A 14644-nucleotide genomic window follows, 5' to 3' on the forward strand; every position below is an offset into this window, starting at 1 on the left:
GCCCATTTATTTTCTCTAAGAAAAATTAATGGCAAAATAAGATTCATTTAAGCAGTTTACTAATGTCACAGCCTGTATACTGTACCAACTATGCAGGAGATTAGATCCAAATATATTCATGCTGATAGATCCAAATATATTCATGCTGATAATGACAAAACAGATAACCTACGAAAGCTATGATGACTATGAAAACAATCACACATACCATACAGAAGAAAAAAAAAATCATGCAATCTGAAAATTTCAGATTATAATCTTTGCATTTTGAAGAGTTTAAACTTATATAGTCAGGTCGATAATGACAAAAGACAGCCATGACTTCACTCAGGCTTCTATCCAAGAGAAAAAAAAAAAAAAACTTGCAATACAAAAATTTCAGATTATAATCTTTGCACTTGAAAAGATTAAAGTTTCAAACGTTAAAAACATTCAAACATTCATATAATATAAAAATCACACATTTTTAAAATTTGAATTCAAAACTTCGCATTGTTTAATAATAATCAATTTTAAGCTACACAGTTACAATTAGAATGTTAATTTAAGAATTAATCCTATGGAAATTGAAGTAGAACATAAAACTATATATTTAAAATAGCAAAGTCAAAAAGCAGGGGGAAAAATTGGGTACTTTCTTACTACTACAGTGCCCATTTTGTAAAAGAGCAAAAAGATTCTCGGTAAAAAGCCATTTTCAAATAGTCGTCATTCCTAATGACCTTCATGTATACTTTGCTTTTGAAGAAAAGAACGCCAAGTAAATCGCTCCTCCATGCAGGACCAACGATTTCACAGAAGCCCCATAAAGATACGACGGTTGTGTCACGATAAGCACCCGCATGTAGACATTTAGCAAGTCCAGAAAATCCACGGCAGTTAATTTTTCAGGCAAAGTCCTTCTATCTTTACTTTATCTAACACAAGTTTCTGTCTATTCTAACAGCGTTTCTTAACAGTCTTTTGATTGCTTCTTTGCTTAATTTTAAGTAGTTCCTAACAGGATACTCTTTCCCCGTACAACAACATCCAAGCTTATATGTAGACTATATGAGGCTCTTAGCCGTCTATTCGGCTGCGTTCCCGGAGCAGGATGGAGCAGAGAGTAGATGGTTTCTGCCAGGAAGATAACACACTGTGAGGCTAAGGCCAGGTCAGTGGTCTTCCTTGGTGGCGCTCACTCACTCACTTCTCCCATCACCTTGTGGCTGCCTTTCCCCCCCCCCCCATGATTGTTTTTAATAACAGCATCAAAAGCTTTTTTCTTGTCTTAAAGACTTTCACTGCGTGAATTCTGCAGGATGAACTCTGCCGAATTTTAGGTTCTGTCACTTAGCAGAGGACTTCAGTCTTTCAACATTTTTGTGTGTGAGCAGCTATTGTTGAATTAACAAAATGAGATGTATGATATCTAACCTCTTGTCTGATTAAATACCCCTAACCTACTTTTTCCAATGCCTGTGTTTTATACATTGGCCAACATTCTAAATAAATATTCAAACCCTCTTGTACACATTGACAATTTTTGCCATGGGTATGTTGCCTCTCTATGCAGAATCTGAGCTAGAAAGAATTCACCAGTTTCTTGTCATAACTCACCAAATATCCAGTATTCTTGTAGAACCTCTCCAACTTTATTTTTTCTCTATATGAACAGATTTTGATTTATGTCCACAATATCTTCAAGAATATCTATTTGCTTATTTGGTTGTTGAATTACATTTAGAGAACATAAAACTCATAAAATTGTTCAGTCAATAATAGCATTTTTATAAAGCCTGAGTTACTTTTCCCACTATTTAATTTACATTAGTTCCTCTACCCAAAAAAATTGCTGCACTATTGCTGACAGTGTTCTGAAACCACTGAACTAGGTATCAAATTGTATATTTTACCTACATTTTCAACTTTTCACATTGCATCTCCAAATGTTTTTATTGATATGTAGTTTTATTTAATGCTTATTTTCACATATTTAAATGGGAGATAAAATGTGTCTTTCTTAGAAGAGAGATATAACATCATCCTTACTTTGTGGCAAATTAAGTATCTTAAAAATTTAAAAAAAAAAAAAAAAAAAAAAAAGTATATTAATACATGATTCTTAGAGCTTTTTTTAAAATGAAAGAAGGTGATCATTAATTGTTAGCATTTGTATGAAAAAAGTAAATGCCTCATTTAGTCTAGGTGCCAACTTGATGTTTAAAAGAAAAGGGTCATAATATTGAAAAACTGCCAAAATTTGCTACGGTATTATTTTATAGTAAATTAACACATGCGGAAACTTATACCGGTATTTAAAAACAAAAAGAATTATTCAAAATGCAGATATATGTTTATTTTACTGGATAACGTACGCACGAGGCTTGGGATAAATATTCCTCTCAACTGGCTACTGGTGATACGACACACTTATTTGGATAATTTTTCTTCATGTAAATATTATTTGGTTAAATAATTATTAAAAAATGCAAAATATGAAAAATGCCTAGAGATGTTACTCGCATATGACAGCATTTTTTACATTGCATTCTTAGATAAACTATTACAGTAAAACCCCCAACCATATATTTTAGGCTGCTTTTAAGATATGAAAATCTGATGTGGCCAGTAAATAACCTCATGACAATCTCATGTTTTAAATAGCAACAAACTTTAATCATTTCTGTTTATTAACTCATAAACAAAACTTAATTTGCTGTTCCAATAAATAAAAAGGTCTGTCATACGAAATTCTAAATTATATTTTAATACAAATAATCGGCCATGAATAAAGCCTGGTTTTTCTAAATTTATAGCCAATAATCAAATATTTGCCCCCCACACACTTTTTTTGAGGGGGTGGCACAATCTGACAAGCCTATCTAACAAACTTTTATTATAGCAATTCGATACTGCTCCACAAAAATCTGTTAAAGATTCCAAGTAGATTACCACTTTCAGTTTATCATATAAAATCTAATATGTTGTTCTCAAATACATAAAAGTTTCAAATCTCAGATTTGAAGAATTGTGGGTTATATCATATTTCTTTACAAAAATCTGTTCAGAGCTTCAAGTAAAGCATCATTTCTGGTTTATCAAATTTTATCTAAAATCCACTACGTTGTTCCCATTGATATGTGTTGTGTTGTTACTTATCTCACTTGTCTGACAGTAACATCAGAATAAGCCAACTGAAATTCATCGTGGGATGGAAAGCAAGACTGTGCTTGTCATTAGTAAGAGCCCTGAGCACCATGCAGGTGACAGTATGACTTTGCTCACTTCTTCCCACAATTTTCATAGAGAGCACCCTGGGAGAACAGTAACGATGGTCTCCCACCTCTCTTCCCTATCACCAACCTCTTGAGAAGACTTTCGGCTTGCCATATACAGTCAAAAGTCTTTAATGCGGACTCGTTGGGACTTCGGCGATTCCGGATTATCGTTTTTTCCGGATCAGTTTAAATCTGGTACGATGACATGCAGAAATTATAAAATTAAAAATATGAAACCATAATTTATGAAATAAAGAGCAATTATGATATAAAGGGTATCAAAATTTACAAAAAAAAAAAAAGCTTAATATTTATTTGTTTACTTTATTAAACATTTCTTTCAATGCACGCATGCGTAAAGCATACATTACGCATAGTCGAAATTAGAAAATTGCAACCAGAAAACTATTTGATGTGCATTCGTGATATTTATAATGACGAGAAATTTGATTTAAATCATATCAAAGTACATCCAGATAAAATACTACATTTAGTAAGGAATTATAAGCCGAATAAAATGAAAACATCTGCTCTGAAGATAAGGATAGTGCTGACAGATCAACTTCCAGTTCATTGCACGCTGCCTTGTAATGAATTAAAATTGTTTTAAAATTGTCTCAATAATTTACCTCTGCATTTGTTATGGCTTTGTTGAAAAAGTTATTTTTAATTTACTGATGAATAATGCCAGACTTTGGAGTTTAAGGTCTCTGTGTAGCTCTTCATTGCGAATGAACCAGGGGGCTCCCGTGATTTTTCGTAAATAGTTGTTTTGGAAAACCCGTAATCTATTTAATCCAAGGGTGGGAACAGAGCACCACGCAGGAAAGGCATATGTAAGGATGGGTCTTAATATGGATGTGTAAATGTGCTTCTTGCAAGCAAGATCCAGTGGTGAGGAAGTGCCAAGAAAGTTTCGGAGCTTCCTAAAGACTCTTATGGCTTTCCTAATAGCCATGGAATTGCAAGGACCTCATGTAAGAGAGTCATTAAAAAGAACTCCCAAGTATGTACCCTGTCTAACTTTAGGTACTGTTTTTTTAAAGAGGGTCAGATCCCCATCAATGTTTTTTCTTCTGTGCCATCCTATGAGTAATAATTTGGATTTTCTGGCATTAATGGACATCCTCCATTTGCGACACCCTTCCTCTATTTCGTGTGTGTTGTTTTGTATTCTGGTCATGGCATGTTGTGGATTAAGTGAACTAGAAAAAATGGCGGTATCATCCGCATAGCAGGCGGTGATGCAGTTTGTATTTGCAATCATAGGGAAGTTCTTAACATATATAAGATAGAGAATAGGCTTAATGATGCTACCCTGGGGGATGCCGGCTTTAATTGATGTGTTTTCAGAAGAAACATTACCCTGCCCGACACAGAAGGATCAATCACTTAGAAAGGAGTGAAGAATTAGAATTGTTTCCCTGGGAAGATCGAGGGAAGGAAGCTTGTAGATAAGTCCATTATGCCAGATGCGGTCAAAGGCTTTTGCAACATCCAGCATAAGGAAAGCAGTTATCTGATGCTTATAAATAGTTGCGCTTATGAATTCAACAACAGTGACAAGCTGCATAGTGGTAGACAACCCTTTACGGAATCCTTACTGCTAGTTTGGAAATGTGTTTAGGGCTGTTGTGGTCTTCTGTACATAATCCTCTTTAGGATCTTACCCAGTGCAGGAAGCAAGCTGATTGGACGAAACCTATCCACTCTTGTATTATCTTTCCCGGGTTTGGGAAGTAAAAGATTACAACCACTTGTTTCCACTCATGCTACAGAGTTTGTTAATTAAATTACTAGGCAGATGTTTAATCATTGAATAAGAGATTTTGTCCTTCCCAGGTGCTTTTCTATTATGAAGTTTAGCTATAATGGAGGTAACTTCTGTGGGAGAGGTAAAAACAGGAAGATTTTTGACACTGGGCTAGGTAATCCAATTATCGGCAAACATGTAAATGTGATTAATGAAAGCCTCTTAACTGCCTAGATAAAAAATCATTATGAACAGTCATTACAGACAGACATTGCAAAAATTGTAAAAATGCGTTGTTCTTAATTTGTGCTTATTCACAGAAAATTTATAACAGAATTTTTGGATTGAAGACAATACCTCCCTTAGCTATGTATATAGGTAAAAATGCAAAATCAAAACTTAAAATTATCATCATCATCTATATCAGTTTCTTATCAGATAAAAGTTATCTATCACCAGATAAATATGTTTATTTAAAGTACTTCTACAGTTAATGATGTAATGAAAATAAATTTCAGAATAAAAATAAACTTGAGAAACTAACTGTATAAAAAAATTACATCATTTTAAGGCAGAAACATTACATTATTTCAATCAATATCTTATCGGAACAACTTTTGCTTTCAAGACATAAATTCATTTTGGGAAAATAATAATCTTTTACATACTTCAGGAGCTGTTCTGCATCAACTTTTTAATTTACCTGTCTTTAAAGACAAGCTTCACTTCAGCTACATTTTGTTTACAAATATCCAAAAGTTTTTTCATACTCTTAACTGATACTTTTAGATCTATGACAAGAATACTTTCCAATCTGAAGAACAAACAGTTCATAAACAAAATGTTTCTCAATCAAAAGCAAAATATTAATCCGGAATATCATTTACTGCTCAAGTATGAAGTTTATCAAACACATACTGATGATACAATTCCAAATCATATTTCTAATATGACTTGTACTAAAAGAGAAAATAATGCCTCCATGTTTATGAAGCTCCCCATTTGGTATTCTCTAAATCAGGGTTTTTTAACCTTTTTTCAGTCGCAACTCTTTTGTATCACAGAGATTTTTTTGCGACCCCCAGGATCCCATAATATTTACAAACATTTTGTGGGGCTCTATAAATATTGCCCAAATCTGACACATGCGCGAGTGAAACTGGCGATGTTTTCACTTGTACCGTAATATACTACAGTCAAAAGTCGTTAATCCGGACTCATCGATTCCGGATTATAGATCATCAGTTTAAATCTGGTAAGATGGCATGCAGAAATTATAAAATAAAAAATATGAAACTATAATTTATGAAATAAAGAACAATTATGATCTAAAGGGTATCAAAATTTACAAAAAAAAAAAAAAGCTTAATATTTATTTGTTTACTTTATTAAACATTTCTTTCAATGCAAGTTGTTTTAAGTTGCTTCCTTTTATGTGATAATACTTTCTCTTTAATTCTATAAACCGACATAATTTCTTGTTCAGTTACAAAGTTCCGCTGTTCAAGTCCTATAATTGCTGTGTTGAGAATACCGACTAATTTGTCAATCGAAATTTTTTCGTTTTCAATAACCTCTGTGTCACTTTCTTCACTGTTGGAAGCAAATTATAATGACGAGGAATTTGATTTAAATCATATCAAAGGCGGAATACATTGAGATGAAATACTACTTTTAGTAAGGAATTATAAGCCAAATAAAATGAAAACATCTGCTCTGAAGATAAAGATAGTGCTGACAGATTAACTTCCAATTCATTGCGCGCCGAGGCGTTTCCCCCCTCGCTGCAGAGCAGCGCAAAATTGATAAACAGATTTCGAAATGGTTAGGTCATTTTTTTGCAGCAATTCCACTTTTGTTTAATGGACTTCGAAATATACTTTCGCTTTGTAGATTCTTTACATATTACTAAATATATATCAGAAATTCTATTTGACATCATAATCGAAAGTTCAAGCTTACTTTTATAAAATTGCTCTAACAGTCTGCAAAAAATAAGCTGGATCCAATTTGAAGATTATAGAACAACGCAATCTGCAACATTAACTGAATTAGATAATTTTAGCTTAGCTTATACCGTCCGTTATACATTAAACGCGCATGCGCACACGCATATTTGCAGCCATAAAGATCTTACGCACATGCGCACACGCATATTTGCAGCCGTAAAGGTCTGCACAGCCATCAACGCAAGAAAGTTTGTAGCTTTGAGGTCCGGATTATAGATCATTCCAAATTATGGGTGTCCGAATTAATGACTTTTGACTGTATTGCAGTTTTAGGTCATTAAATTTAATTTATAATTTTAAGACAGAGAACAATGTGAAAATTTTAAATACATAAGTAACATCAAAATCGTAAAAACAACCTTGTATTTAGCGTAGGTATAATGAAACACTCAATCGATTTCGAGGGCAGCTAAAGGTCCCTCCTCATCAGGAGAAAGAAGAAAATAAAGGAGAAGGAGTCACAGAAACATGTGGTCCTTATCAGCACTGCACGTGGTTATAACTAGATTTTTAATCAGAGTTGCACTGGCCGCCTACTTTTACTGAGCCAGGCTATCTGATCAAGCATAAAAGACAAGAACAATTAGCGAAGTTAGTACATAAGTAACAGACAAAATGACAGCATCGTGTGCAAAGCAAGGGAAATGAAGGTTTATAGTATAAAAAAATGCGTCGAAACATTTTCGTTCTTTTTCTTTGTCTGTATTACCTTATCTTTATCTATTTTAAGATAGATTGTGTAAAAATATTTGGTAACTACAAGAATCAAAACTTCTAAAATTTTTGGCGACCCCCTGCTGCAGGTCTCACTACCCCCCAAGAGGATCATGACCCACAGTTTAAGAAACCCTGCTCTAAATTAATAATATTGCATTACATTTATTAATGAGATTATTACTTGAAAAATTATTCTCGTTTTCATACCAATTTTTATACAATTATTATCTCCTGTCCATTTTGCGACTGCTTTGACAATAAAAGAGTGGCTTTATAAAAATCATAATTCAATATATACAAAAGATCTACTCGAAACGTTTTTTACCAAAGTTTATACTATTCAATTACACTTCATGATACTTTTAAATTTTCATTTGCTACATTTTATTCTAAGCATCTTAAGGTTTTACACAAGCCTTATTAATGGCAATACTTCTGCATGATATTTTTCCCTCACCAAAAGAAAAAAAATTTTTCTTGCATAATTTAGGTGTACTAGTTACTACTTTTTAAGCTGAATTCTTTTTTTTTTTTTTTTTTCTTTTTCTTTTTTTTTTAAATCTAGGAAAGCAAACACTAATAACTAATTTAAAATCTACACATACTAATGATATACTTATATTACTCCTATTAATTTGCACAGCCAGATTTAAAACCATCACAGCTTTAAGGGACAACAGAACATGACAAAAGTTGTAATTTTTGTAATATAAAGCATGGCAGAATGTGAAATGCAATGCAGAAACACAATATTATGAACATAGATGCTCCGACATAAACTATATATATGCACGATCATTAAAAAGTCATTTTGATCATGGATATTTACAAGAAACAGTGTCTTATTTACAAGAACTGTTCAAATGACTTACTAACAATGGCAATATATGCATCACAATAATAACAACAGATCTTGTTGCAAAGATGCAGACTGCCTTTTTCTGAAGACAATGCATCACAACAATAACTACAGATCTTGTTGAAAAGATGCAGACTGCCTTTTCTGAAGACAATCTTGCTAGAATTTTCATTGCTGCTGCAAAAGCAAGCAACATGACCTCTTCAGGAAGTTTTCCAGACTTTTCATTATCATTGTTATGCATTTATCTTAGCTGGTAGTCTTTCATTCAAACAATTTTGTAAATATCAAATATTATTTCCCACACATATCTATGATTAAAATGACTTTTTGCTCTTCATGTCCTTCATACTTCTGTGTTTCCTCATTTATATTCGACATATTGACATAACCACATACTGTATTATGAGAGCTGGGAACAGATGTGACAGATGCATGGCATTGAGAAAAAGTTACCATTAAAAATTTTGGTAAAAACATAGTTCAGGGTGCCCCTTGGCGAAAATTGGTGATTTTTGGCGATTGGCCAGCAAGACACAAATTCGAGATGGCCGCTACACACAAAACCAAAATAACAAGTCGATGCCCATGGATACATCGATCTTTTTCACTTAAAAAAATATCACAGAATTGCACAAACTCAGCAATGCATACTGCCTTGACTTTGTCCATATACACATCGATCTATTTTTACTTTAAAAATATAATGAGAATGATGATGTCATATAAAGTTAAAACAAAGGGTTGATCTTTGGATTATGGTAACTTGGCGATTTTTTGGTGACCAACTCTGCTACAGCAACCCTCTATTTTTTTTTTTCGCCGCCATTTTGTCTTCACGAAGTAAAGACATGTTTCTTTTCTTTTTATTTACTGAACACTTTTTCCAACCATCTACTAGCCGAATTACACTTATGCTAGAAATTTTATGTAACAAACTGCTTAATCATGACAAATATTAACTGCAAAATTGGGAAAAAGTGCACAATCGCAAACTCCTTGCGCGTTTTTCAGAATAGCACATACACATAAACCATTTACACGTCGACTTATTTTTACTTAAAAAAAAACATCCCAGAATTGCACAAAAATGGCATTGCACACACTCTTAACTTTATCCATCTACACTGCTATTTTCTCATAAATTACAAAAATTTGCACGAAAATGTAAAAAAATTCTGTGAATCTTTAAACTCGGTAAAAAGCACATATATGAAATTACCTGATCACGAAAAAGTATATACCCTTTCCAAGGATGAACATTTCCACGTATAAAATAAATAAAATATCCAAAAACTTTTACCTCTAAATTATTTATTATATTATAAACGTCACCAACGAATCCATATCGCAAACATTACGAATGGTTACAAATACTTAGTGTCAAATATTTAAATTATTTCCATTTACGTTTACTTCAACTGAAACGTATACCAAATTCCTACAAACATAAAATTCACAAAATAACTATCATTTAATTAAAATATCACTAAACCATGTACACGTCGACTTATTTTTACTTAAAAAAACATCCCAGAATTGCACAAAAATGGCATTGCGCACACTCTTCACTATATCCATGTACACTGCTTTTTTCTCATAAATTAGAAAAACTTCACAAAAATGCATAAAAATTTTTTGAATCTTTAAATCCGGTAAAAAGAACATATATGAAATTACCTGATCGCAAAAAGTATATACCCTTTCCAAAGATGAACATTTCCACGTATAAAATAAATAAAATATCCAGAAACTTTTACCTCTAAATTATCTATTATATTATAAACGTCACTAACGAATTCATACCGCAAACATTACAAATGGTTACAAATACTTAGTGTCAAATATTTAAATTACTTCCATGCATGTTTACTTCAACTGAAACGTATACCAAATTGCTACAAACATAAAATTCACAAAATAACTATCATTTAATTAAAATATCACTAAACCATGTACACGTCAACTTATTTTTACTTAAATAAACATCCCAGAATTGGACAAAAATGGCATTGCACACACTCTTCACCATATCCATGTACGCTGCTTTTTTCTCATAAATTAGAAAAATTTCAAGAAAATGCATGAAAATACTCAACGTATTCTACTCAAACGCATTCCAAAATACTACAAACATATAACTCACAAAATCACGATCATTAAATTAAAATATAATTAAATTAAAAAACACTACTTAAAATATAAATAAGCACATACATTAAATTAATAAAAATTAGATTACAATCCTAATTACTTTAAACTAAATCATTGCTAATAACAATTTTCCAATAATATCATATTAATTTATTTACTCCTTACATTTAGAACAATGCATAAAAATAATATCCTCAAATGATTAAAAATACTAACTTACCTAATCTTCAGAATCTTCATTACGTGGCACGCACACTTCCACTATTTCACACAACACACAATGAAGCTTAATACAAAATAATATAGTACTACAGTTTTCCAATTTCCCCCCCCCCTTTTCCGATTAAAGAACTATAATTCGTCCATTAATGTCACATGACATATCTCATGATCTCTCATTTCCCTCACACAAAATAATGCGTAATCGGAACTAAGTACTTCTCACATTATTACCAAAGTCCTACCTTTTTCGCCTCCAAAATGTTGCCAAACTACCAGTTACCATCAGTAGCGTAGCTAGGGTGGGGCAAGGGGGGACATCTGTTCCCGGACGCAGCATTCACGGGGCACCAAATTGATGTTACGAAATTTTAGAATGAAATTTTTCCGTTCTTAGCACAGAGGGAGGGGCACAAAATCTTCAGTTGTCCCCCGGGTGCTGAAATCCCTAGCTACGCCTTTGGTTACCATATTCCAAAGATCAGCCAAACAAAGTTACTCATCGCCAAAATTGAACAAAATTTATAGCCAACAAACTGCATTTTAAATCACACAATGAAATAATATAAAAAAAGGAAACACATGTTATGTTATATAAGCACTACAAAAGGGAAATACAACTTACCTAATTTGGAAATTGTTGCGCCTTCGGTATGCGACACACAAAATTCCTTAACAGCATCCAAAAACTTTTTTAAATTATCTGAACTAGAATATGCATACTGCAGTCGCCACATATATTCACAAAAATAAGAGTAAAAAATATCCTTCATAGTGCCGGAATATTGGTGGCATTTCTTGCAAAAATCCCTTTTTATTACATTCCACAAGCCTTTGACAGTGTTGATATGAACTCCAGAATTTCCTGATCCTTAATTGTCACTGCATGATTTACTGAAAGGTGAATGAAGCCATTATCAAAGAGACAATTGTATGACTTCCAGCAGTTGGATATGATCATTCTTCCAAGTAAAATATTCCATTGAATTTCGTCCAACGAAGTTTTTTTCTTCTGTCCTCAACGACTTTAAAGAAAAAAAAAACCTTCCGCTCTCTCATTCTATACTACCAAACACCCAGTTTATAATGCAAAGCACATAATATGCAAAATACTTCCTAACCAGCATCCAACACAGATATAAGCCCTTCCAAATGTTTTCCCATCAGTCAATTTCACCTCAATCATGCAACTAATCACAATAGGGGTTTCCATAACATTCAACTACTCAAGTTACCATAAATGAAACAACAACTTGGCAATAATCTAAGGGGCACTCTAAAACAGAGACTAACCGAAATTTTTAATGAGGAAACCCTGTTTTTGCAGATTTGTTAGACTTTAATCGTGAAATGTGAATAAAAAAAACTTCAATAATTAAAACAATGACCAAATAATTGCATCTACCATTCAAAAAAGGGAAAACAACATTAAAAAGTTAGTAAAAATGTAAACAAACAAAAAAAAAAAAAAAAAACTTTGACATAAAGCTTAGCCAGAATAAGAGAAATAACCAAACAAAAAATATACAAAAACACTTCAATTGGCTAAATGGAATGTCATTCGAAACAAAATCTCATCAAAATCAAATGGTTACCATGACAAATAAGTGCAAAATTTTGCAGGCAGTATTCCTGGCACATTTCCGAGAACTGTTACAATTACTATGTTCTATCACCCTAGGTATCAGTTCTTCAGTAGTAAACAGAACAAAAGATGGCTAATATCTCTTCTGCCTGAATGCTTGTCATGTTTTAATGAAAATAAAAATAGTAAAATAAAACTCATAAATTATGACCACATAGTAATTTTGAAGTATAAATGACCAAGTATTCCATTTTGAAAAACTGTAATTTTAATTTTATGCAAAGATTATAAAATTAACAAACATTAGGTTAGGTGCTTGCAGCAGGAAGCCTAATTTGGATATGACATATTTTAAATTTGATCTCTATGGCAATGTTTATAAAGCATACCAAATCCCAAGGCATTTAAATGTCAAACCCTTTAAAATATTTTTTAATTAAATAAAAAATGCAAGACAATTCATTATAAATAGCAGAATAAAACTTAAGCAACGCCATAAACATTTTTTAAAAAAATAGCCACTAATGTACACATAATATTGTTATCTTAACACTCATTTATAATGTACGGCTTATCACTCAATTTCTACAAATTATCACTCATCACGCGATGTTTCTCAACCGTAAACAAAAAACATGCATTAAGGTTTTATTCTTAGGGCAGAAGAAATAAAATGACTGACTTATTTACCATCAAATACACACACACACACCAAAAAAAAAGAAAGATCGTATATTGTTAAAAAACTAAAACTCGTACATGAATGCATTACTCATCAGAACATCGTAAAAATATGGCAAGCGTGGCACAAAGTAAAAAAATGTGCAAGATTAATATACTAAATTGTAATTTTTTTGAAAAAGTACTAAATTTTCACAATAACTTTCAACAAGAAAAGCAGGATTGCGTAATATCAAAACTCGTCGTAGACACAACATTTAGTCATCAAGAATAATGCTTAAATTGACAAACTATCTATTTCCTTAATTTAAAACAGTTCAACAAATAACTTTCAGAGAAATTTACACCAATCTCAATATCCACTAAATGTCAAGAAATTCCATATATTTTTTCCGATAGTTTTACTGATTACGAAAGAAAATTAGATTACAAACAAAAGCAAACAGTGTTTATTAAGAAGCTCACTCGACAATGCATTGCTAATCATTTCACATATAATTAATTACAAGCAAAATTTTCAGATAAATGAAAGATATCCTTACACTCTGTCGGCAATTTCCCGTACTTTCCACATGCTGCTTGGACGGAATTTTCATTAATTATATATATTTTCTAAATTTTTAAGTAAAATTTAATGCGGTATTTAAAAAACTGTTAATGACTGTAGCATCTATTCGAATTATAATTATATCCTAGGTCAACAAATTGTACATGACACATATTTTGCAGGAAAACCTGCCCACTAAACTGGAAAATTTCAACATTGCCAGATTTCATCAACAAATCTAAAATTCAGTCAGTCGTATCCAACGAGATAGTATACTGTTATATGTAAGGCTCCTATAAGCTCCTCTAAGTTTAGAGGAGCCTTAGTTATATGAAGTCGTTGGTCGTATCAAAACGCTCAAAAACTGACCTTCGTTAAAAATAGTTTTCAGGGCTTGATTGAGTTTTAGACTTTGATTTTAAAGTACAGTAACATAATATTTCCCTCGTTAACATATTCAGAATCAATAATCACGATTGTTATAGTTTTTCTAGATATGATAGTATGCTGAATAAAAAAAGGGAGGCACAAAATTTAGGAATTGTTAGTTTCAGTTTCGAAATATGCTCTCGTTGAAGATCGTCATTTAAATTGAAGCATTCGAAAGCAGGTCTTTCGCTTTCTTCACATTTGATGCGAACATCTGGGAAGGAGAAAGAAGGGCTGTTCGACTGGTTTTAGTGGCGGGAAAGTAGGATTGCTGTTTCGCCGATCATATGACGGAGGTGGAGGGGGTGAAAACCCGGTTGACTTTGTTAGAAAATATGTTCTATAAGTCTATATGGTAACGCAAGTTAAGTATATCGTACTATAATTCATATTTAAACGATTAAATATGTAATGTCATTAAACTCCGTATA

At 32.3% G+C, this 14644-nt stretch overlaps 1 protein-coding gene across 1 annotated transcript in view; it reads right to left on the reverse strand.

Moving 5' to 3' along the window:
• The window catches only part of LOC118182270 (uncharacterized), a 46206-nt gene extending 32204 nt beyond the window's left edge, over nucleotides 1-14002 (reverse strand). Inside the window, exon 1 of the mRNA XM_035351593.2 lies at nucleotides 13780-14002. Within this exon, the coding sequence (XP_035207484.1) occupies nucleotides 13780-13811 (32 nt within the window). The 5' untranslated portion in view covers nucleotides 13812-14002. The remainder of the gene's footprint in view (nucleotides 1-13779) is intronic.
• Between the last annotated feature and the right edge of the window lie 642 nt (nucleotides 14003-14644).

This window comes from Stegodyphus dumicola, chromosome 8 (genome assembly GCF_044657685.1).
Source record: "Stegodyphus dumicola isolate Sdum_Otavi_A_Nest chromosome 8, ASM4465768v1".
Classification (NCBI taxonomy): Eukaryota; Metazoa; Arthropoda; class Arachnida; order Araneae; family Eresidae; genus Stegodyphus; species Stegodyphus dumicola.